We start from the raw sequence: 25,407 nt of genomic DNA, 5'->3' as shown, positions 1-25,407 counted from the left end.
TTGCAGCCGTAAGCTAATGTAGCATTGGATTTTATAGAATACACAGTATATGAGAAATAAATTTAACCTCAACAATCCATGCTGGAGTTTGCTCCACTCAAGGCATCTCCTGTCTTTCCATTTCTCCATCTATCTGTGTGGCCTTCGATTGATTGCCTTCTCTCTCATATACTTGACCAGTCTCACCTTAAATGCATTAGACAATAGACAAAAGGTGCAGGAGTAGGCCATTCAGCCCTTCGAGCCAGCACCGTCATTCAATGCGATCATGGCTGATCACTCTCAATCAGTACCCCGTTCCTGCCTTCTCCCCATACCCCCTCACTCCGCTATCCTTAAGAGCTCTATCCAGCTCTCTCTTGAAAGCATCCAACGAACTGGCCTCCACTGCCTTCTGAGGCAGAGAATTCCACACCTTCACCACTCTCTGACTGAAAAAGTTCTTCCTCGTCTCCGTTCTAAATGGCCTACCCCTTATTCTTAAACTGTGGCCCCTTGTTCTGGACTCCCCCAACATTGGGAACATGTTTCCTGCCTCTAATGTGTCCAATCCCCTAATTATCTTATATGTTTCAATAAGATCCCCCCTCATCCTTCTAAATTCCAGTGTATACAAGCCTAATTGCTCCAGCCTTTCAACATACGACAGTCCCGCCATTCCGGGAATTAACCTAGTGAACCTACGCTGCACGCCCTCAATAGCAAGAATATCCTTCCTCAAATTTGGAGACCAAAACTGCACACAGTACTCCAGGTGCGGTCTCACCAGGGCCCGGTACAACTGTAGAAGGACCTCTTTGCTCCTATACTCTTTGTGCTTTGGCCATCCTGTGTTGTACCAGTGAATAAGTTAATGGACCACTTGGCAGTTCTGGATGATTGATTAAAAGACAAAGGATACCACCATGACAGATAGGAGAATTAAATTCAATGAGCCTGAAATTAAATGAGCCTGAAACTTGCTCAGTCTCAGTAATTTCGGTCTCTCTCTATCCCTCCCCCACCCAAGTCACACTAGCTTCTCATTTTCACTCTATAAACAGCTTACAATGGCCTGTTTCCTTTATCATCGTTACTTTTTTGCATATCTTTCATTCATTGTTCTTTATCTCTCCACATCACCATCTATATCTCTTGTTTCCCTTATCCTTAACCAGTCTGAAGAAGGGTCTTAACATGAAACGTCACCCATTCCTTCTCTCCAAAGATGCTGCCTGTCCCGCTGAGTTACTGCAGCTTTTTGTGTCTATCAGTAATGGTAACAATGGGACTACTGGATTATTGTTAAAAATCCATGTGATTCATTAATGTATTAACTCCCCATCACTTCACATTCAAATTATTATTGTTTCATTTGCCTGGACGGGTGCAGCTCCTACAACATTCAATATGCCCAGCACTATGGATTTAAAAGCAGCCAGATTCACTGATATCTCATCCACTGCCTGATAGCCTGAAACATACATTGCCTCCTCCATTCTGGTTGTGCTATGCACCATTTATAAAATGCGCTACATTTACTCACCTGTACTAAACTGATACTACCTCCAAAATCAGTGAGTTTTGTCACCAAGAAGCTCAAGGCGATAGGGTATATTAGAGTGCCATCACCTGCTAGGTTCCCTTCCAACAAGTGCACCCTCCTATGTTTGAAATATATTGCTGTTTATGCATTCCGCTGGAACTAAATCCTGAAACATCCAGTCTAATATCATTGAAGTCTGAAGAAGGATCCCAACCCGAAATGTCACCTATCCATTTTCTCCAGAGATGCAACCTGACCCGCTGAGTTACTCCAGCATTGTCACTCTAATATCATTGTTGGAGTGCCTTCACCAGTAAAATGGTTGTAATCCAAGAAGGCAGGCAACTCACAAGAGCATTTCGGGATGTAAATGCTGGCCTTGTTAGGTCAGCATGTAGCCTCATTTTCTCAAGAGCGCGTTCATCCTTTTGTAGAATATACCCTCGCATCTCTGGTGTCATCCTTGTAAATCTTACCTGCACCCTATCCTTTTATAATATTATCACCAGAACTGTACATATTATTCTAAAGATTGGCCAACTAAGGCTTGATAAAGGTTTAACCTAACTTCCCTTTTCAATTCTTTCTCTCTAGAAATAAACCCTTGTTTTTTGTTTGCTTTCTTTATAGCCTTGCTAACCTGTGGCACAGCCTTTAATGATTGGTGTATTTGTACTCCAAGTTCTCTTTGTTCTTCTACTCCAGCTAGACTCCCACCTTCCACATTGTAAGTGCCTTTCCTGTTCTTCCTAAGCAAATCTACTAGCTTGCATTTATCTGCATTAAACATTATTTGCCCTTCCTGCAAGTTTATTGATGTCCTCTTGGAAATTGTCGGGTTCCTCATGGTGACTACCCCTCCTAATTTTGATATCTTTGGCAATTTTTGAAATATAATTTCTCATTCTAATGTTTAAACTGTGAATGGAATGTTCCTAATGTACCACACACTCATGTACGATGTGATCTGTCTGGATGGCATGAACTATCTTGGTACATGTGACAATGATAAATCTATACTACCAATTCTTGCGGAACACTCTACGCACTTTCTGCTGCTCTTTACCTTCAGTTTCTTGCTATCCATCATGTAGCTATGGTGGCCATCCTGACTACATTCTCAGACAATCATTAATTTGTTGTGGGATACCTTCCTCTTAAAAAATCTAGCTGTATATACAAGGTAAATAGTTTCTCACTCCTCCATTCAAAGATTCAAAGTTGATCATCCCAGAAGTTCCCTTTACAATAAAAAGCATGCTAGCTGGCTTTTTGTTATATTTTGAATTTCCAGGTGTTATATTTTCTCCTTGATTCCATTATTTTTCCTACCAACAATCTTTATCTGCTTGTGTTCCTGAACATGTTCTATCCCATTTCTGAAATATAGGGAAAAATCCTCTGGAACCATATTTATTTTCAATGAATGTGGGATGTAGTTTTGCCAGAGGCTAGATAATTTCCCACAAAAAAGTAAGGAAGAACATGCATTGTTGAAGTTCCCTGGATGATAAGATACAGACGATAATATAAAATCGTAAGAGGGTGTGATAAATATCAGAAATAAACTCAGCAGGGAATCAAGCTAAATACAAAAACTAGAGGTAACTGAAAATAGATATGGATTATAAGCAGAGTGTATAATAGGAGATTATGTACTCCTCTTACAAAAAACAAGTTTTTTTAATAAACAAATGAACAGCCTAAGGAAGGTTATGGGGCCAAAAATGATATGATATTATGCAATGTTATTAAATAAGTATATTGCAAAGAGATCATTGCCACTGTCACAATAATGCCGTAGAAATTGAAAGTGAGAAATCATTCTGCGTGGAAAGCTGAATGCTCAAGGTTTCCTAATTTTACTGGTCAAAACAAAGAGGATAAACCTAGTGGCATTGGACAGTCAGCCTAGAGTTGATGATGGTGGATTAATAAGGTGGATTAACCTGAGGAAAAATTAATTATTACTTGGAAAGTTAATTTTATATTAGAAGCAAATAACATTTGCCTAACTTGATTTAAGTCATGGAGACTGTTGAGATAAGTCATGGAGACTGTTTTTATAGATAGATGTTTTCTCGTGCCAGTTAAAGAGACCATTTGGTTCATCAGATATCTACGCCAACATCAAAGCAATCCACTCCCTGAATTATTTCAGTATGTTATTCACACACACCTATCAATTTACTAACCAAAGCAACATGGTATGGGCAGTAATCAGATTATCCAGGAGTATCAGGCAACAATGTCAGAACATGTAAACCTCACACAAAGTCTGAAGAAGGGTCTCGACCCGAAATGTCACCCATTCCCTCTCTCCTAGACCTGCTGAGTTACTCCAGCATTTTGAGAACCCCACACCAATGTCACTGGAGGTTAGGATGAAGTGTTTATTTGTCATATGAACTGGAAATGAATGAGAACAATGACATTCTTGTTGCAACTTTAAATGCACATTAAATACAACAGTAACAATAATAAATGTATAATAAATTACCAGCTATCCTAAGTAACCGAGCCATGAGAGTACAAAAAGTCAAAATAGTGCATAGGCTGTTGTGGTTAGGTGCTTTGGTAAGATTGTGGTTGGGTTGTGCAAGGTGGTTTAAGAACCATCTTAATGATGGGGGGAAAAAACTGTTTTTGAACCTGGAAGTACCTTTTTACCCATGGCAGCAGCAAGAAATGTGTGTGGTGAAGGTGGTGTGTCTCCTTGACCTTGGCTGCTGCCTTGATGCAGTGTTGCAAACCCAGGTTGCAGGAGTTATGTGACAGCAACACTACCCGCAGCACCTTCTTGAGATTTAAAAATACATTTGATAAAATGCCTCATAGTAAATACTTCCCTGTGGTATCCATTGTCCAGGATCTGCAGATATCGTAAATTGACAAAGGGATAAAAATAGAACTAAACTGTCGTTTTTCAGACAGCAAGAAAATATGCAGTGGTGACTGCAGAAACTTTTTGTGGTATGTTAATGAGTTGAACTTTGGTATAAAGGCCATAATTTTACAGTTTGCAGATGACATTAATAACAAATATAGTGAACAAAGAAGGATAGTAATGAGCTTCAGTAGGACATGGGTTCGATGAAATAAGATGTAGGTGAACTTCCTTCCAGTGCAAGTTGGGTTTGTGGACACATTTCATATAGAAGAGTAATATCTCTTGCCTGTTCTCTGCAATGTTGTGATGGGAATTAATGAATATTTGGACAAGAAAGTTGACACAAAACCCATGGCCTCAATTCGGCTAACCACATTTTAGTACAAAATTATTGTCTTGGAACATTTTCTCAGGTATCATTCGATTATATTCAATGTTTAATTAAAAACTGCAGCTCAACGGATGCATTTGAAGGCAAGTTATGGAATAAATATTCTGCTGAATGAAGTGTCTAACATCAGTGCAAAAACTATGTTAAATAGATGCATTAACAAGGATTCCAATAAATTGACTCAAATGTATATTTCATTTCAAATTACACTTTCATTTTTCAGTTGTATTTTCCCTCGTTGTCTGCCAGTGAGGGATGTGAAATACATTTTATTTTGACCCCAATCATGAGAATGTTTTTCCCACAATATAAGCAGGGTAGGGCAGCATATGCACCAATGTCCCAGAAAGAGCTGGAGAGTTCTTGGTTCTACAGTTCAAATACTCTCAGGTACAGGAGATTTCCCCTTTATCCTGTGTAGATATCCTGGTGAAAGTCCGAGTTGTCCACTTGTACTGCTGTGGTAATGAATTGCAAACAGCTCTATTTAGAAAAGCTGGAGTAACTCAGCGGGACAGGCAGCATTTCTGGAGAGAAGGAATGGGTGACCTAGAGGGGTCGAGACCGCTCTTCAGACTCTGACCCAATTCCTTTGACCCAGACATCACCCATTCCTTCGCTCCAGAGATGTTGCCTGTCCCGCTGAGTTACTCCAGCTTTTTGTGTCTATATTTAGCGTAAACCAGCATCTGCAGTTCCTTCCTGCACATTGGGAAGCAACGATGCTTGGAGCTACAAATTAGCTATCACCTATTTCTTTTCCTGTCATGCTCAGCTCACCTCGTGGACAGTATCTTTGAACTCTCCCTTTCAATTTTTGCTTCAGAAGAACAAGATAAATGTGCTATTTCTATACTAGATATTTGACCTGAAAGTGTTTGTTTGGTTTTAAATTTAGAGTATTTTGTCTCATGGATTTGCATCCTCAGAATGACGTTGAGATAAGCAAGAACAATGATAGTGGCTTTAACATAACAAAACCGCTTGGTGCTTAACTATATTGATATATTATCCAACAAAAACTATAGTGCTAATCCATATAAAAAATATTGGGCAGGTGACCAAAAGTTTTATAAGAATTAGTTTTAAAGGGCCTGGTCATCAATAGTACAACAATTAATTTGGGGATTAAGTAAATGGGAAGAATTAGCAATGTAGATATCCTTTGGGTTACAAAAATGAAGATTACAGAGATTAAGAAGCATGTTCCCAATGTTGGGGGAGTCCAGAACCAGGGGCCACAGTTTAAGAATAAGGGGTAGGCCATTTAGAACAGAGATGAGGAAAATCTTTTTCAGTCAGAGAGTTGTGAATCTGGAATTCTCTGCCTCAGAGGGCAGTGGAGGCCAATTCTCTGAATACATTCAAGAGAGAGCTAGATAGAACTCTTAAGGATAGCGGAGTCAGGGGGTATGGGGAGAAAGCAGGAACGGGGTACTGATTGAGAATGATCAGCCATGATCACATTGAATGGCGGTGCTGGCTCGAAGGGCCGAATAACCTACTCCACCTATTGTCTGTTAAGACGAGCTAGCCTTCATGGGAATTTGATAGCAAGGGTGCAAATTTTAAAATTTTAGTGTTATTTTACTCGGAGTTAACTGCAGGGGGCAATAGATGAATGGGGTGATGCAGGTTTGGGGTATGGATGGCAGATATTGGACAGATGTCTTCAAATTTATTGAGTACAATAAAACACGTCATCCAAAAGTGATTTGGCATAATCACATCTACAGGTAGCAAAAGTATGGATGAGGATTTCAAAACTAAGTCAGGGACTGGGGCAGCTTATATTATGCTGATGATTGATGGTAGTATATTCATTTTGCCAGCGTCACAATTTTTCCTCAGGAACCTTCATTTCTCATCCCATTTGGATCCAAACCTCAGATGTAGAAGAACATCACAAGGGATTGGAGAAACTGCCATATAATTTTTTACTTACACTAGTGTGTGTTGCATGTCACTGTTCTAATTATTTTGTTCATCGCTTTTCTGTAAATAAAGATTTACTGAGGGATTTCCTTCAAAAGCCATTGATCAAAAACCAAAAATCGAGGAAGCTAGGATTTGGGTACATTTTGCACTGGCCTTTTTGCAGTTTGAGAAAAATGTCCAAGTAGCCTATTGTTAAATTGAAAGATGTTTTCATGAATGTAAAGTCAAATATCAAACGGATGGGTTGTGAACAGACAATATAATGGTAAAGTTAAACTTTTGATTCGATGGAATTGATGCAGTCCAGACCATGGGATTTATTTCCTTTTGGATTTATGACTCATTTGGAGACGGAGAATGATGTGGCATCAAATTTGGCAAACTGAGGAGATGGGTTAATGACAATGTCAAATAGATGGCAAATGCAGTGGATGGAAGCAATAGGTTGCAAAGTTAGAAGTAGATGAAGCACATCATTAAAGTTAACATAAATCGGTATTTATTGCACTCTTTCGTTTTGGATCTAAAAACAATGGAGCAGTGTGTTTCCTAAATGATGTGCTATAATTGGTGGGGAATGAAGAGCCTTCAGTTGAGGGGTGAGGGGTTGGAAATGGAAACTCCATGCATTTGCAATTAAAATGCCATTGATAGGTGCAGAAAATGATCAAAAGGCAATTGAAAAAATGATCATATTTATCAAGGAATAGTACACAGTGAAAGTTATGCTGTCCTTTTCCAAAACCCTGATGAAACGTCCATTTGACATATATTTAGCAATTAAGACTAATGCACTTTTGATAAATTGACTTGTGGAAGGAGTAAATTGTAAAATTGTACTTGTGCTATCAGGGCACCCAAGCTTAAATAACACACAATACGCTTGCACTCAGTGGAATTTAGAAGCTTGAAGTGATTTGATGGGATTTTGATTTCCTTGCTAAATGAAGTTAGTTCCCATATATCATGGGGATATATTCTGTATCAGTATATTAATTTTTCATTCTTGGGGAATTAAAATTAAACTGTTTTGCTATAATTTAAACATTACCATTTTCACCGTGGTTTATTTGAGATTTCTCCCACTGACATACTTAGATGGATAGCTGCATTGCCATTTTCCCATAGAGAGAAGTTGTATCAAATGTAACACTGATTCTAAGCCACTATTAATTTTTATCCAGTCATTCAAACTGAAGTGAAATAATGCAGATAATCCTCGTTATAGTGGACCATAATGAAGGGAATGGTGTCCGTAATTGCCTATTGACTGCTCTAACCGAGTAATCCCAGGGGTGGGTTTAAAAGGTATGCCGAGATTCTCAAAACTGGTGCCCTTGACAGAAATGGGAGAGAAGCTCAATTCAATAAGGTGTTTTCAGATTTGGTTTGTTTTAGAGAGAGTGTGGAAACAGGCCCTAGCAGCTGCACCACTATGCTACCCCACAGATGGACTAAACTCCTGATTCCTCAAACCCCAGATCCTAGAGGTAATGGTGTTTCTCTGTCACTCCCTGCTTCATGGGAGAGAGGCCACCCACCAACTTTAACTTTAAAAGATGATCAGCCAGCTCGAGTTCATTAAACTGGACGCAAGCCTGAATAATAGTTTCCAAACATGAACGGGGTGTTCGGGTCAGACGATCATTCTACCAGTCGTGAGGAGGGAATCCTTTCGGCCCATCTTTATCCCTCCCCACCAAGTAACGACCCATTCACTGGTCCTGGGCCTTGAACTGCTTTATCTCTCCATTCCTCCCGACCAGAGTTTTGATATTCTGCGGGCAGAGGTTAGCCATCAGACACACAGCATATCTCCACTGTATGAAGTTGTTTAACTGTTTTCACAACAAACTACTGTGCATTAATAGTGATTTTGTGGCTGTGCCTTTTATGCTTTCTAATATGCAAGAAAATGTGCTTTTCTGTTGTTCTATCAACGAGTCTCACAACTGAGAGGGTGCATTTTCTATTAATCCTAATTCTTTAAACTGGTGATGAAAATATAACTTTTGAAGGTTGTTGACAATTTCTAGATTGAAATATAACGTAGTGCTGAAATTATTTTCCTTTTTTTAGGTTATGTTCACTGGTGAAAATATTCCAGTTCATCCTCACGTTTACAGCAATGGACACATTTGTCTATCCATTCTGACAGAAGACTGGTCTCCAGCTCTTTCTGTGCAGTCAGTTTGTCTTAGCATCATCAGCATGCTTTCCAGTTGCAAAGAAAAGGTAATCCATCATTAGATGCAAAGCTATAACTGATCAAAGCCATTTCTGCCTCTGACCAGCCTGATTGCTTTCATTAAATTGTGAATGGAAAATGTTGCTTGTGTCTAATATTTGCATGCATAATAAAAATATTTTGAAGATGTATTGCTCACTTAGCCATGCAAGTTTCTTTGCTGTCTGTGATGAATTGTGCATATTTTTGTACCCCATTTTCTTGAGGATAATGAGGAGAATTGGTTGATGTTGAAGTCCTCAAGGTATGTGCATGTCCTCATGGTTAATAAGTCTTTGCAAACACTGTCAGCAGGGAAAGTAGGAAAAACCTGACACTTTATTGAAGGACACATTTATTTCAAACATAAGGGTCGTTTACTCTAATTGCTGGTAAATGAGATCTTGGCATACTTAAACTGGTTAAATTTTTATCTTAAAAACTGTTTAATTGAAATGTTAGCTGGATGCACACCGGGTGAAAAAATATAAATAACATTGTATTTGATAGATAATTATAAAATGTGAAATTATCAAAGATGCCTTTATGCCAATACTTCGTCTCAAATTTTAAATCTTGTCAAATTAATACCAGGACTAGAAAATCATCCTCACTCCCATTCTTCCATAGCCCACATAGTTTTTCCTAACATGTTTGTTTTGTTGGATAATGAAATTTGCTTTGACTACATTTTAATTGTCACGTTACCTTGATTCGGAAATGATTCGTGTTATTGACTAAGCAATAATCACCAATGATCACCTTTGGAGTAAAAAAAATAGTGTCTCATAAAAATAGTTTTTATTTCGTACACTTTGAATTATACCTGAACAAAGCTACTCCAAACACTTTAGTCATCAATAAATGATCCAATTGACACTTCTAATTTCTCATGAGGAGGAAAGACAATGATGACAAGGTTCTGTTTCCATGAATGACAAGAGATATTGCACATTGAGACAAAAAGGAAAAGGAAGCCAATGCTAGGTTTAAGAAGTTGAAAACTGTCAGAGCCCTTGAGGAATAAAAACGAAGCAGGAAAAACAAAATCAGGAACGCTAAAAGGGGCAATGAAGTGTCCTTGGTGAGCAGAGTTAAGGAGACAATAGGACCACACAAAGACACATGAGAGAATTCATGCCTTGAGTCAGAGAAAGTGGGAGAGGTACAGAATGAGCACTTCACATCAGTATTAACCAAGGAGAATGACATGGAGGATAGTGAGATCAGAGAGGGGTATCCTGATATTCTTGAGCGTGTTGATATCAAGAATAAATTGTAAGCATTGGATAAGTTCCAAGGGTCTGATGGGAACTTTCCCAGGTCATTGAGGAGAGGAGATTGCGAGGCCTTGACGGAGATTATTATCTTTCTTCAGTAATGGGTGAGATCACAGGGCACAGAAGAAGAGTCAGTGTTGTTCCTTTGTCCTTCTTTTTTTCTTCTTTTTTTAAAAAAATTTTGAAAAGCATATGTACAAATAGAAATAAAAGACAAATTTGTTACAAAGTTCTTACATAGCTTAAATTTTTTAATTTTTAAAGAGAGAAAATAAACAAAGAAGAAAGAAAAAAAAACTATAAACTATTGGAAAGAGAAAATAAGAGAATTTAAAAAAAAGATATAACTATAAAAATTAAAGGGGGTAGATCCGGGAGACAATAACCACAGTTGTACATCCAACCCTTAACTCAAGTTTCAACTTTTAATTTAAATTTTTTATTTTAGTCCTGTGCCAAACCCATTTACTTTTCTAAAAATTCAATAAATGGAGACCATATTTTAAAAAATAACTCAGGTTTGTCAATTAAGGCAAATCTTATTTTTTCCAAATGCAGGGTCTCTGTCATTTCCGTAGTCCACATTTTAATTGTGGGGCTTATTGTTTTTTTCCAAAATTTAAGTATTAATTTTTTCGCAGTTATTAAACTGTAATCAAGAAAATGTACCTGACTTGTTGTAAAGTTTGTAGTATGTTCTGATAATCCTAATATAATTAATTTTGGATCCATATCCAATTGCTTGTTGATAACTTTAGAAACTATTTAAAAAATCTCCAACCAGAAATTTTGCATTTTTATGCAAGTTACAAAAATATGAGTTAAATTAGCTTCTTGAAATTGACATTTATCACAAATAGGAGAGATACTAGGAAAAATCCTATTTAATTTCGTCTTCGAATAATGTAATCTATGTATTATTTTAAATTGTATTAAGGAATGTCTAGTATTTAATGAACATTGGTGTATATGTTGTAAACTTTCATCCCATATATCTTGCATTATGAGTTGATTCAATTCGTCCTCCCATGCTCGTCTATAACCATATAACCATATAACCATATAACAACTACAGCACGGAAACAGGCCCGTTCGGCCCTTCCAGTCCACGCCGACCACTCTCCCTAACCTAGTCTCATCTACCTGCACTCAGACCATAACCCTCTAATCCCCTCTTATCCATATACCTATCCAATTTACTCTTAAATAATAAAATCGAGCCATCTCCACCACTTCCACCGGAAGCCCATTCCATACAGCCACCACCCTCTGAGTAAAGAAGTTACCCCTCATGTTACCCCTAAACTTTTGTCCCTCAATTCTGAAGCTATGTCCCCTTGTTGGAATCTTCCCCACTCTCAAAGGGAAAAGCCTACCCACGTCAACTCTGTCCGTCCCTCTCAAAATTTAAAAAACCTCTATCAAGTCCCCCCTCAACCTTCTACGCTCCAAAGAATAAAGACCCAACCTGTTCAACCTCTCTCTGTAGCTTAAGTGCTGAAACCCAGGCAACATTCTAGTAAATCTCCTCTGTACCCTCTCCATTTTGTCGACATCTTTCCTATAATTTGGCGACCAGAACTGCACACCATACTCCAGATTCGGCCTCAACAATGCCCTGTACAATTTTAACATTACATCCCAACTTCTATACTCGATGCTCTGATTTATAAAGGCAAGCATACCAAATGCCTTCTTCACCACCCTATCCACATGAGATTCCACCTTCAGGGAACAATGCACAGTTATTCCCAGATCCCTCTGTTCCACTGCATTCCTCAATTCCCTACCATTTACCCTGTACGTCCTATTTTGATTTGTCCTACCAAAATGCAGCACCTCACACTTATCAGCATTAAACTCCATCTGCCATCTTTCAGCCCACCCTTCCAAAAGGCCCAAGTCTCTCTGTAGACTTTGAAACTCTACTTCATTACTAACTACACCACCTATCTTAGTATCATCTGCATATTTACTAATCCAATTTGCCACACCATCATCCAGATCATTAATGTAAATGACAAACAACAGTGGACCCAACACAGATCCCTGGGGCACTCCACTAGACACTGGCCTCTGATTCTGATGACGGAATGTCAGTGTCTAGGAGAGTATTATAAATAAAGGATATTAATTTATTTGAATTATAATGTCGATTCAGGCATACATCAAGAGTTTCTGGACCTCTAAACTTATATTCTTGCATGTGTAATTTTACATAATCTCTAAGTTGTAAATATCTAAAATAATTATTAACATGTAATCCGTACTTCTGCTGTAAATCCTGAAAAGAAAGAAAAGTTCCCTTATGATAAAGATCTCCCACCCTTTTAATTCCATAACTTTTCAATTGAACAAATCCTCTATCTAAGACAGACGGTTTAAAAGAAGGGTTATTCGCAATAGGAAGGAAAGCAGATAATTTACTCAATTTTAAAGTAAGATTTAATTGTTTCCAGGTACGGATAACACTGTGTATAATGGGATTACCTCCATATGTTTTTTTATTTAAATTTATTGGAGCTAAGAGGATCGCACCAATATCAAATGGTAAACAATCCTCTTTCTCCATCTTTAACCAATCCGGTTGTTGATCAGTCTATTGTCCTTCTTAAACAATCATTGACCAATGAGTCTTAAATCAGTGGTAATAAAATTATTGGTGTAGATTTTAAGCATAGGCATTAGGAATAGTCAACTTGGCTTTCTGTGGAAGAGGTTATGTCTTACAAACTTGGTTGAGTCTTTTGAGGTGGTGATAAAGATGATTGAACGTAGGATAGCAGATGTCTACATGGACTTTAGTAAAGCATTTGACAAGATCTCTCATGGTAGGCTGATTCAAAAGATTAAGACACATGGGATCCATGGGACTTGGTAGATTGGATTCAAAGTTGACTTGGCCGTTGAGGAGAGTGTGTGGTTCCGTGATGTTATTCTGACGGGGTGAGTAACCAGTAATGTTCCACAGGGCCAATTCTGGGGCCTCTGATGTTTGTGATGTATATAAAAGATTTGGAATGAAATGTAGGTTGACTTGATTAGTAAGTTTGCAGATGACGCAAGAATTGGCCGTTATGGGTAGTGAGGAAAGTTGTCAAAGGATATAACAGAATATAGACCAATTGAGAATATGGGCAGAACATTGACAGATGGAGTTTAATCCAGACAACTGTGGTCAAGTGCGGGGTCTCCTACACCACGTTTACTCCTCTTTCTCATAGTCACCCACCTTTGTTCTTCAACACGCTCAAGAATATCAGGATACCCCTCTCTGATCTCACTATCCTTCATGTCATTCTCCTTGGTTAATACTGATGTGAAGTGCTCATTCTGTACCTCTCCCACTTTCTCTGACTCGAGGATACACTAATTTTCCCGGATTGTCCTGAGGTCATCCAGCTGCTGCTCCAGTTCCCCAACACGTTCATTCAGGAGCTGCACCCGGACACGATTTCTGCAGGTGTAGTTATCAGAAGCACCAGCGGTGTCCCTGACTTCCCACATGCTGCAGGAGACACACTGTAACAACTTGCCTGCCATTTCTTCAATGGACAAAAAGATCACAAATTTTGAATCATGTGTAGCCTCCTTGCCTTAGCCTCCTCGCCGAAGACTCTTGAGCCATATTCGAGTGATGGTAGGTCAGCTCCCAGCATATTGTTAAAGACCTGACTGCAATGACTAGTTTGTGTCAGAATGGCCTTGACAGCCATTGAGACTCCACGCACTAGGCTTCCCAACTAGGCTTGTGGCATTGCAGAATGCAGTCACAACATGAGAATCATGGTGGAAGAATTGATTTAGAAGCTTAATAACTCATCACAACAGTCAGTAAGAACTATGACTGATGAAATGGGATGTGGGACGATTTATGATTTAAGACAGTGAATGCAAGACGAGATTTCCTACTGCTGTGCATCAACAGGTGGAAAAAATAAGATAACTTACAAAATGACAGGAGTGTACAAGGATGCTCAGTCATTTCCAGGATGGACTTAGAAAATCAAACAGAACCAGTTTCTCAAGTACACTAATGTGCCATAATAAATCATCCAGTTGTTTTTGTAGAACTACAGTGACAATTGAATACATTGAAACTGAAATAGATTGGATGATTGTAACGGTGTAAACATGGTTGTGTGCTGGGAATTTAACCCAAAGTCTATTTCAAACAAGTCCGAAATGAATAGATTTTCTTTTCAAAATTTGATCAGGTTGAACAAGTTAGATCATAAAACACTTGCTGGGATCCCACATTCCTGGCTTGATTAATGAGGCGCATAGTTCTTCAAATGGTGTAGAGAGTAGAAATTGGTGCTGGAATACTGAACTCAACAGAGAGCTTGATAATAATAATACATTTGATCCTTTCAAACAAATCAATCGTATAGATTGTGATCAGCTGGACCGACAGTACTGATCTCTGTGTTTATTCACAAAATGCTGGAGTAACTCAGCAGGTCAGGCAGCATCTGAGGAGAGAAGGAATGGGTGACATTTCGAGTCGACACCCTTCTTCAGACTGATCAGTCTTTTGAGGTTAGAGATTGATTTTACTCTATTACAGTCTGAAGAAGGGTCTCGACCCGAAACGTCACCCATTCCTTCTCTCCTGAGATGCTGCCTGACCTGCTGAGTTACTCCAGCATTTTGTGAATAAATACCTTTGATTTGTACCAGCATCTGCAGTTATTTTCTTATACTGGTCTCTGTGGTACTCCACTTCCCACAACCTCCCAACCAGAAAAAAAAACTTGTTTATTTTTAGTGTTTCCTCTTGGTTAGCTAAGGCTCAGTCCTTGCAGATGTACAGCCATCAATACCATGTACTTCAGTTTTATGAATTGATCTCATGTGTGCCACCTTATTGCAGGCATGCTGGAATCAAATTTTCTGAATTTTGATATTAATTTGAGTTGATTTATTGTAGACGTGCATTTCCAGAAAGGCTACTATATCCTCTTTCTTGAAGACATGCAAATTATATACCTGGAGTTCCATGCGGATTTGAAAAAGGCTGTAGATGGAAACCGTTCTAATTTTCCAGCATGGAACTTTTGCAGTGTCTCAGCTGAAGTTTACTGTGTGTAGTTGAGCAACTTAAAAGATCCTTTCTTTGATTCCCATGCCATGCTTTATAGGGATTTATTGGGGTTCATAGGGATCCTGCATGGCGTGAGTTTGGGAGAAGACTCCCAGGACTCCTGCTTCTGTCCCGGAATTAGATGTTGGATCAGGACCCCTGGGTGTTCTAATTCTCATAAAAACAAACGGGCAATTTGAATGAGAAAAGTACAGTTTATGATGATTTTTGAAAAGCAATCTATAATATTTCTTACACACTTGGTAATACCATGGTAGAATATTGATGGAAAATCATTGACTTGAAGCACTTTCTCTGATTCTGATTCTTTCTTCATGGATGCTAATTGATCAGCTGAGAATTTTCAGTATCTTCTGTCTTCTATTTCAAATTTGTGGGGTCTGCAATATATAGTTTCTAAAGTTTAATTAAAAAAATCCCTTTTGACATAGTTAACCACCAGGATCCTTCATAGAGCTGGCCGCCCAGCCAAACTGAGCAATCGGGGGAGAAGGGCCTTGATCAGGGAGGTGACCAAGAACCCGATGGTCACTCTGACAGAGCTCCAGAGTTACTCTGTGAAGATGGGAGAACCTTCCAGAAGGACAACTATATCTGCAGCACTCCACCAATCAGGTCTTTATGGTAGAGTGGCCAGACGGAAGCCACACCTCAGTAAAAGGCACATGACAGCCTGCTTGGAGTTTGCCAAAAGGCACCTAAAGGACTCTCAGACCATGAGAAACAAGATTCTCTGGTCTGATGAAACCAAGATTGAACTGTTTGGCCTGAATGCCAAGCGTCACGTCTGGAAGAAACCAGGCACCACTCATCACCTGGCCAATACCATACCTACGGTGAAGCATGGTGGTGGCAGCATCATGTTGTGGGGATGTTTTTCAGCGGCAGGAACTGTAAGACTAGTCAGGATCGAGGGAAAGATGAACGGAGCAAAGTACAGAAAGGTCCTTGATGAAAACCTGCTCCAGAGTGTTCTGGACCTCAGACTGGGGCGGATGTTCACCTTCCAACAGGACAACGGCCCTAAGCACCTAGCCAAGACAATGCAGGAGTGGCTTCATGACAAGTCTGTGAATGTCCTTGAGTGGCCCAGCCAGAGCCTGGACTGGAACCCGATTGAACATCTCTGGAGGGACCTGAAAATAGCGCTGCATCGACGCTCCCCATCCAACCTGACAGAGTTTGATAGGATCTGCAGAGAAGAATGGGCGAAATTACCCAAATACAGGTGTGCTAAGCTTGTAGTGTCATACCCAAGAAGACTTAAGGCTGTAATCGCTGCCAAAGGTGCCTCAACAAAGTACTGAGTAAAGGGTCTGAATACTGATGTAAATGGGATATTTCAGTTATTTCTTTTTAATTACTTTGCAAAAATTTCTAAACACCTGTTTTCGCTTTTTTATTGTGGGGTATCGTGTGTAGTTTGATGATTAAAAAAAAAAGAATTTAATCCATTTTAAAATAGGGCTGTAATGTAACTAGATGGTGAAAAGGTGAAGGGGTCTGAATACTTTCTGAATGCACTGTAGTACTATTTGGAATTACATTGCAAGCCAATATCTGTCCACAGTATAGTCAATTTTGAGCAGTTGTTACTTTTTCCTCTTGGAATTTGGAACCACTACTACAAAGATTTTGTCTAATGAGAACATGGGCATGGGCTGCAGTGAGTTTCAATCACAATCACTCAATCACAATCATACTTTATTAGCCAAGTATGTTTTGCAACATACGAGGAATTTCATTTGCCATACAGTTATAACAATAAAAAGCAAAGGACACACAAAATACATTTTACCATGAATATCCACCGCAGTGACTCCTCCACATTCCACACTGTGATGGAAGGCGAAAAAAAAAGTTCAATCTCTCCCATCTTTGTCCTCCAGAGGTCAGGGGCCTCTAACCTTTCATTGACGGGATGATCTTGACTCCCGTAGCCGGCGACGGGCCTTCCTCGTCGGGGAGATCAAGGTCCTGCATTGGGGTGTGGGGGGGGAATCTCAGCTCCCCCGCGCCGTGCGATCAACCCCGAGTCGGGGCTTGTCGAACTTCGTGCAGCTTGGAGTTCCCGACGACGGTCTCAACCCGAGACTGCGAACTCCTTGATGTTAAAATCTGCAGGCTGCGGTTAGAGTGTCGATCCAGGCAAGGAATCGCACGCTCAGATGGGAAGTCCACGCCCTGCGGTGGGGATCAAAGTCAGTCCCGGGCAAGGCCTCCAGCTCCATGATGTTAAGCCGCAGAGCGACCGGAGATACGATCCGGAAAACAATTGCATCTCCGGCAAGGTAAGAGATTGAAAAAAAGTTTCCCCCGACCCCCTCCCCCACCCCCCACATAAAACAAATCAGAGAACATTAACACAAACTTTAAAAACTAACCAAAAATAACAAAAAAAAGGACAGACTGTAGGCGAGGCTGCCATCGCAGCGCCACCCGGTGGTTCATTGACCAAATGGCCTTTCACACTCCAATTTAAGGCTTCATGCATGCCATAAGCTAAGGAAATGGCCACATCGGTTGAATATGTGTAAATTCTAAAGTGATTTTTGCAATTTCCTGTTTTGATGACAGTTTGTTCATGTGAAAATTTGTCGTAAGACTAGGATGTATTCAACAATTCTTGATTTAGGTGAGGACAAAGCTGGACAAATGTACTGAACTGCATGGGTTGCATATTAAAGAACTGATGGGAGGATGAGGTGGATGGTTGGGATGTTTAAATTAATAGGCAATGGTAACAATTCAAGTAAGGTTGTGTGAGGCCCAAGGAAAGTAATTGTTTAGAGGAATTAATTGACAATGTTGTTAGTGTATGGGTCAGTATTTTATACAATTAAAGTTTTATGTGACTAAACAAGTAACCTTAAAGCTTAATATAAATTACTATTAGCTAAAATGAAAGGAAACCTTTCATATTAGCTGATAGTATAATTAGTGTGTAATTCAGCTCTTGTTGGCAATGGTCAGTACCTTTCACTTGTATGTCCTACTTTTTCTTTATCAGTTAGCAGCTGAAACTTCATCTTATCCAAGCCCTGTATGCAGGTACAGTTTCCTTATTTTGTTTGAGGATTGTGAATAGAGTTGAACATTTGTGTGATCAGTGATCGGTGGCGCAGCGGTAGAGTTGCTGCCTTACAGCGAATGCAGCGCCGGAGACTCGGGTTCGATCCTGACTACGGGTGCTGTACTGTAAGGAGTTTGTACGTTCTCCCCGTGACCTGCGTGGGTTTTCTCCGAGATCTTCGGTTTCCTCCCACACTCCAAAGACGTACAGGTATGTAGGTTAATTGACAGGGTAAATGTAAAAAATTGTCCCTAGTGTGTGTAGGATAGTGTTAATGTGCGGGGATCGCTGGGCGGTGCGGACTTGGTGGGCCGAAAAGGCCTGTTTCCGCGCTGTATATGAAATATGAATATCTTTCTGATCTTGTTTGGAAGGGAATATCATAGATGTTGCAGCTCAGAATCATGGGCCATGGCATCCCAACAAATTCTTTGGAACTTTTGATTTACTTCCAATAACCATTGTGCTGGGTTTGATTAGATAGTGGTAAACTTTACTGTTAAGTTTTATGAGAAATCTTCGGTTTCAACTTGCTGAAGTACTTTGTCACCCGTAGAGTTCAGCTATTTTGTCCATGTGGAGTCTCATTAAGCAGGTTGGGTAATTACCAATTGAATTCACCACGACACTTGGGAAATGTTTGATGGGACACTAAGTACCACAATATCTTCCTACCTCCACCACCTTCCGCAGAGATTGCCCCCGCTGCATCTCCTTGGTTCACTCATCCCTCCCCAAGTCCTTTACCCTGCAACCGTAGATATAACACCTTTCCTTATACCACCTTACACCTCCTCTCTCGACTCCATCGAGGGACCCCAACAGTCCTTACGGGTGAGACAGTGATTCACGTGCACCTCTAACCTCATCTACTGCATCCGGTGTTCGCAATGTGGCCTCCTGTGGCGAGACCGAGCTTAGATTCGGCAAATGCTTTGCTGAACACGTGTGCTCGGTCCACCAAGGCCTACTGGATCTCCCAGTTATTAACCACTTTAACTCCTCTTCCCTTTCCATTACTGATACTTCTGTCCTGGGCCGCCTCCATTGCCAGAGTGAGGCCGCACGCAAATTGGAGGATCAGAACCTCATATTGCACTTGGATAGCTCACAACCCAACGGTATGAACATTGAATTCTCAAATTTTAGATAACCTTTACAAACTTCCCCCGTCCCTTTCCCGAAACTTGGGTGACCTTACACCAGTTTCTCTAATGTTTCGTCACCCCACCACTCCCTGCATTCCTCCCTCTCCCCCCCCCTATGTATTCCTCTTGGGCTCACACCTGTCTCTATCCTACAATCAGCCTATCAGGGAACCTCCTTATCTAACCCTCTGTTGCTTTCCCTGAATTGTCCTGTGTTTTTTCTCTTCCAGTTTTTTTCCTTGCTTTCCCTACTACAATTAGTCTGAAAAGGGGCCCCTACCCTTCACCTATCCATTTTCTCCAGAAATACTGCCTGACCTGCTGAGTTACTCCAGCATTTTGTGTCTGTCTTTGGTATAAACCAGCATCTGCAGTTCCTTTTTATTACAACAAATGGCCAGACTGGATTTGACCTGTCTTTTGATGGTAGAGCATGCTTGTGTTAAATTCTCGATGTTGCAGTAGATGGTAGTCTTGCGGACTGCTTGGCAACTCAAGCGTGGACATTTCCAAAGAACTCACCCGTGGATGTGATGGGCTAAGTAAGCGACACCTTCCACTGCTGTACTTTCGCCTTTTCATACAAGGTTTAATTGAAGCTTCACTGACATCCACCTGCATAATTACAATTTATTCAGCTCACTGGGATATTTGACAGAAAATAATCCTCTTTATTTACTGAATTGGAAAACCAAATAAGATTCCATTGTTCAAAAAGGAGAGAAGACAAAAAGTTGATAACTATAGGACTGTTAGCATAACATATGTTGTTGTCGAATGCTGAAGTTTACACGAAGCAGCTAGTTATTGATGGAAGCATAATGTGATTAAGCCAAGCCAACATGATTTTATGAAAGGCAAATCATGTTAGCACATTTGCCTGAGTTCAATGGCGATGTCATATGCAAACGTCATGGAAGGGAACCCGTAAATGTTGTGCATTTGGATTCCCAGAAAGAATTTGACAAGGCTCCACACAAAAGGACCAGTGCACAAGATTTATCTAGGGAAGTGTGTGAGCATGGATTTAAGACTGGCTTTTCCATGGAAGACAGAATAGAAATCTTTTTTTAAATAGATCTTTTTTGGGCTAAAAGGATATAACTAATATAGCGTCCCAAGGATAATTTCTTGGCGCTCAATTATTTACAACTTATATTAAGGATCTGGATGCTGGGGCAGAGTACAAATTTGACAATGATGCGGAAATTAATGAGAATCTGTTGCAATGAGTGCATTAGGATTTTGCAACTGGGTATAGATGGGTTAACTAAATGGGGGGAGGGCACAGGGGGACTTTAGTAAAGAGAATTTAATGTGGGAAGGTGTGAATTTATATACTTTGGATGAGTGGAATCTGAAAGCAGACTATTAGCGGCGTAGCAATATGAATAAATATTACTATCCAGACTTGTGGAAAAGAAAGATAAAGGAATACGAGCATAATGTGATGTATGCTTATGTATATCAGCTTAGCCATAATCTATCCAGCAGCTATTCAACAAGTTGAATTGACATTTGTTGAGTGTATATATATTGGTTGCAGAATATTCAGCTTGTAATCATTTAATGGTTAATAATCTGTATTGTACTCTTTATCATTATTGGACTTGATTCCAGGGTTGTGCTTTTCTTTGTAAAATATATTTTTTGTTTGAAAAAGCTATTTTGTAAAATATACTAACTGTACAAAAAGAGCAATACTGTTTCATTAATACCACAGTGATGAATTTCAAGGCGTATGAAGGTACTTGAATCTGATGTATGAACATTTTTAGTTGAAGGGGAAGTAGTCACCCTTTGTATGCAGCGTGGATGGGAAGGGAGGCCAAAATTGACGAGGTTGGATTTGATGATGAGTGGAGAATTTTTTTATATGTTGAGCAAATAGGGGATGGAGGGTATGGAGGAAGGAGGGGTGTGATCGTAGAATGAGAAAATTTATACCACAGAATGTGACCATTGGCCTCGTGTCTTTTCTTGGATCAGTTTTAGGAGGAGGGAGGGAATGGAGAAAAGATGTAACTGATTTTACTTGGTGGGGAGGGGAGCAGAAGATGCAACTTGTCTATTCTGATTTCTAAGGAGATTTACTTGGACAGATTAAGTCAAAGCGATTGGTTTATTGATGGCAACATGTGACTTGATCCCAAGGATCCTTAAAGGTGACAGCACATGAAAATGAAGTAAAATATGAGATACTCACTTTCATTAGTTAGTGCATAAGAGTATAGTTGTATGGTACATAAGAGCAGGGAATTTGTGGTATTACTTGATGAATTATTATTTAGGCCACAACTAAGAGTACCTGGAACTGCTCTGATTGCCACACTGCTGGAAGGATGTAATTACGCAGGTGAGGATGCAAAGTTGATTCACCAGGATGGTACCTGGGATGAAGCAGATTTGAGGGAGATTGAGGGAGATTTAATAAGCTGATTTATGTAAATTGTTTACTTATACCAGAGGTGTCTAAAACCAAGGAGTAGCCGTTTAAGGTAAGGAGTGGGATATTTAGTTGGGATATTTAGAATTTTCTTTACACAGGTGGTGGAATGTACCATCTGATTTGCTCAATGGCTTGGGGAAAATAGAAAGTTCAGTGTTTTCATATTTATTTCTGTTTAATGGATGGAGCTTTATTGGTCTTTCCATTTGTAGAGAGTGATAATTGGGTTTCCTTTTGAATGTCCTACGGTGAGAGTTTTGTTCTTGCTTGGTTTTGGTTTGCCTTTTGAGTATGGTGTAATAGTGTCAAGATTTTATCTGACCTGGAGATGGTGCTTTTCAAATATGACATTGTTTCAGGCTTAATTAACTACCCACTTAATTAACTACCCACTGTGGTTCATGTAAATGACATTCATCATTTAAGGATAAGGGGGAAGTCTTTTAGGACCGAGATGAGAAAGTTGTTTTTCACACAGAATCTGTGGAATTCTCTGCCACAGAAGGTGGTGAATCTGTGGAATTCTCTGCCACAGAAGGTAGTTGAGGCCAGTTCATTGGCTATATTTAAGAGGGAGTTAGATGTGGCTCTTGTGGCTAAAGGGATCAGGGGGTATGGAGAGAAGGCAGGTACGGGATACTGAGTTGGATGATCAGCCATGATCATATTGAATGGCGGTGCTGGCTCGAAGGGCCGAATGGCCTACTCCTGCATCTATTTTCTATGTTTCTATGCTCCCTCTTCCATGAGATACATTAATCACCAGTCTACTTATGTTCTCTACTTATCATCTGCCAACATCTGTTGCGATCACCACCTTCCCTCCCCCACCTGATTTGTTATCTCCCAATAAACCGCTCCTCAGCTGAATCCAACTCACTTGCTAGCTCTAGCCCACTCTACCCAACTCTTTCTACTGGTTTACTTCCCCTCTAATCTTTCAGTCTACCGAAAGGTCATGACCCAAAACGTTGACTTCCATTTCCTTCCACATATGCTGCCTGATCTGCTGAGTACCTCCAGCTGCTCTCTAGCATTTTCTACCGATTCCAGCATCTTGTGGCTTCTTGGACGGTGTGATTCCATTTGGTTTATACTAACCAAAAATAAATGTAAAGTTCAGCTGGTACATGGAAAAATAATTAGATCTACAAAAAGTTTGAATTCAAAAAGAGAATGCAGAATTCAAAGGAGTATAGAATTCAAAAAGTGCAGGACTTTGATTGAACAGAAGTTCACATTAATGCTGTATGAGTCAAATGCAGAAATGGGTCACGAGCTTTGACTCCAGAAATATTTCATATGAAACACTAATATTTTGAATATAAAACTTATTAACATAACCTTATTCAAATAATATTTTTTTCCTTGCATTAAAGCACTTCTATTTTGATGTCTATATCATATCTAATTACACAGCAGGCTCTTGGATCAGCTGGGCTCATGTGTCGAAGAATGCTTTAATGCAGATATGTGCAAGGTGTTGCATTTTGGGAAATCAAGCCAAGACACGACCTTCACAGCGGAGATACCAGAGGAACAAGATAGACCACTCGACCCTAAAAACCGTAGTATGTCATGGGGCCATTTTAGGAGGCAGAAACTTGCAGAAACATTTAAAAATAAAAATAAAAATCTGTGAATTGATAGATGAGATATATTCTGCATTTTAATGGTATTACACTGCGAGAGGCATAGCGAAAGGCGGGTTTTGCCTACTAAAATGGCTCCTTTGCATACTACACTTCAGTATAGGCGATTTCAACGGAGTGGTCCATCTTGTTCCTCTAGTATCTTTGCTTCACAGTGAGGCCCAGGGAATGTTCTAGAGCAGATAGCAACGTTCCATCCTCTACTCAATCACCTGACTAATGAAGGATGTTGTAGGAGCCATTTATGCTTAATTCAGTTATTGTCATTGTGTTATGGCTATGTTTTAATATTTCTAGTTTATGTCTTTTTTGCCTGCTTGTGGGTGTGACTTAATGCGTAATTGGGTGTGTCTAGATGGGAGGAGGCTAGCGTGTCGACAGAGGTTGTGGGTCAGTTTAGACTCTGAGGATGGTGAGCATACAGTTCTTTACCACACGCGCTCGTACCATACGCGCTCGTACCATACGCTTGTATCATCTATATTTGTAAGAACCATACGGTAATAACTGCAAGATTTCTAGATATTGTTAGAAGAAGAAACAGTTGATAAAGTACGGAAACTGATGAATTGCTCTATGATTTGTCCTACTTTAATAAAACCAATTAATGAAGAAAAGAAGTTTGGAAGATTCGTTTTGTCATATCAGGGTCGACGTGTGCGTAAGCTATAACTACATTTCATCCCCGAGAAGTAATGGCTATCGAAGTGGGATTTCGAGATGGTATAGAAACTGCCATTACAGATGTCATTAAGCTGGAACGAGTGCAGCGATTTATGAGAATGATGCCTGGACTTGAGGAAAAGGTTGGGCAAGCTGACTTTATTCAGCAGTGGGCTGAGGGGTGATCTTATGGAGGTATATAAAATCTTGATTGGGGTAGATAGGGTGAATGCACAGTGTTTTACCCAGGTAGGGGAATCAAGCACCAGAGGATATAGGTTTAAGGTGAAAGGGGTAAGATTTAATTGGAATCTATGGGGAAACGTCATCACTCAGAGTGTGCTAGGTATGTGGAATGAGCTGCTAGAGAAAGTAGTTGAGACAGGTACTGTCACAGCATTTAAAATCCACTAGGGCTAGTTCATGTTTAGCAAAGGTGTAAAGGGATTGGTCCATTAGAGAGTCAGAGTGGACAGCTATGTGCTGAGCCGGAAGAAATGGGGGAGATATTAAACAATTTCTTTTCTTCGGTATTCACCGAGGAGAAGGATATTGAATTATGTGAGGTAAGCGAAACAAGTAGAGTAGTGATGGAAATTATGAGGATTAAAGAACAGGAGGTACGGACACTTTTGAAAAATATAAAAGTGGATAAGTCTCCAGGTCCTGATAGGATATTCCCTAGGACATTTAGGGAAGTTAGTGCAGAAATAGCAGGGGCTATGACGGAAATATTTCAAACGTCATTAGAAACGGGGATGGTGCCGGAAGATTGGCGCATTGCGCATGTTGTGCCTTTGTTTAAAAAAGGTTCTAAAAGTAAACCTAGCAATTATAGACCTGTTAGTTTGACGTCTGTGGTGGGAAAATTAATGGAAAAGATACTTGGGGACAATATATATAATTATATGGATAAACAAGGCCTGATTAGAAACAGTCAACGTGGATTTGTGCCTGGAAGGTCATGTTTGACTAATCTTCTTGAATTTTTTGAAGAGGTTACCAGGGAAATTGATAAGGGCAAGGCTGTGGATGTTGTCTATATGGACTTCAGTAAGGCATTT

The 25,407-nt window shown here is 39.8% G+C and overlaps 1 protein-coding gene across 1 annotated transcript in view; it reads left to right on the top strand.

Annotated features, from left to right (window-relative positions):
- ube2wb (ubiquitin conjugating enzyme E2 Wb) overlaps window positions 1-25,407 on the top strand; it is a 65,944-nt gene that overhangs the window by 25,892 nt on the left and 14,645 nt on the right. The window contains exon 4 of the mRNA XM_078398167.1: window positions 8,824-8,979. Coding sequence (XP_078254293.1) covers window positions 8,824-8,979 — 156 coding nt within the window. The remainder of the gene's footprint in view (window positions 1-8,823; window positions 8,980-25,407) is intronic.

Source organism: Rhinoraja longicauda, chromosome 4 (genome assembly GCF_053455715.1).
Source record: "Rhinoraja longicauda isolate Sanriku21f chromosome 4, sRhiLon1.1, whole genome shotgun sequence".
Classification (NCBI taxonomy): domain Eukaryota; kingdom Metazoa; phylum Chordata; class Chondrichthyes; order Rajiformes; family Arhynchobatidae; genus Rhinoraja; species Rhinoraja longicauda.
The sequence above is the reverse complement of the archived record's forward strand: the minus strand, read 5'-3'. Positions and strand labels throughout refer to the sequence as shown.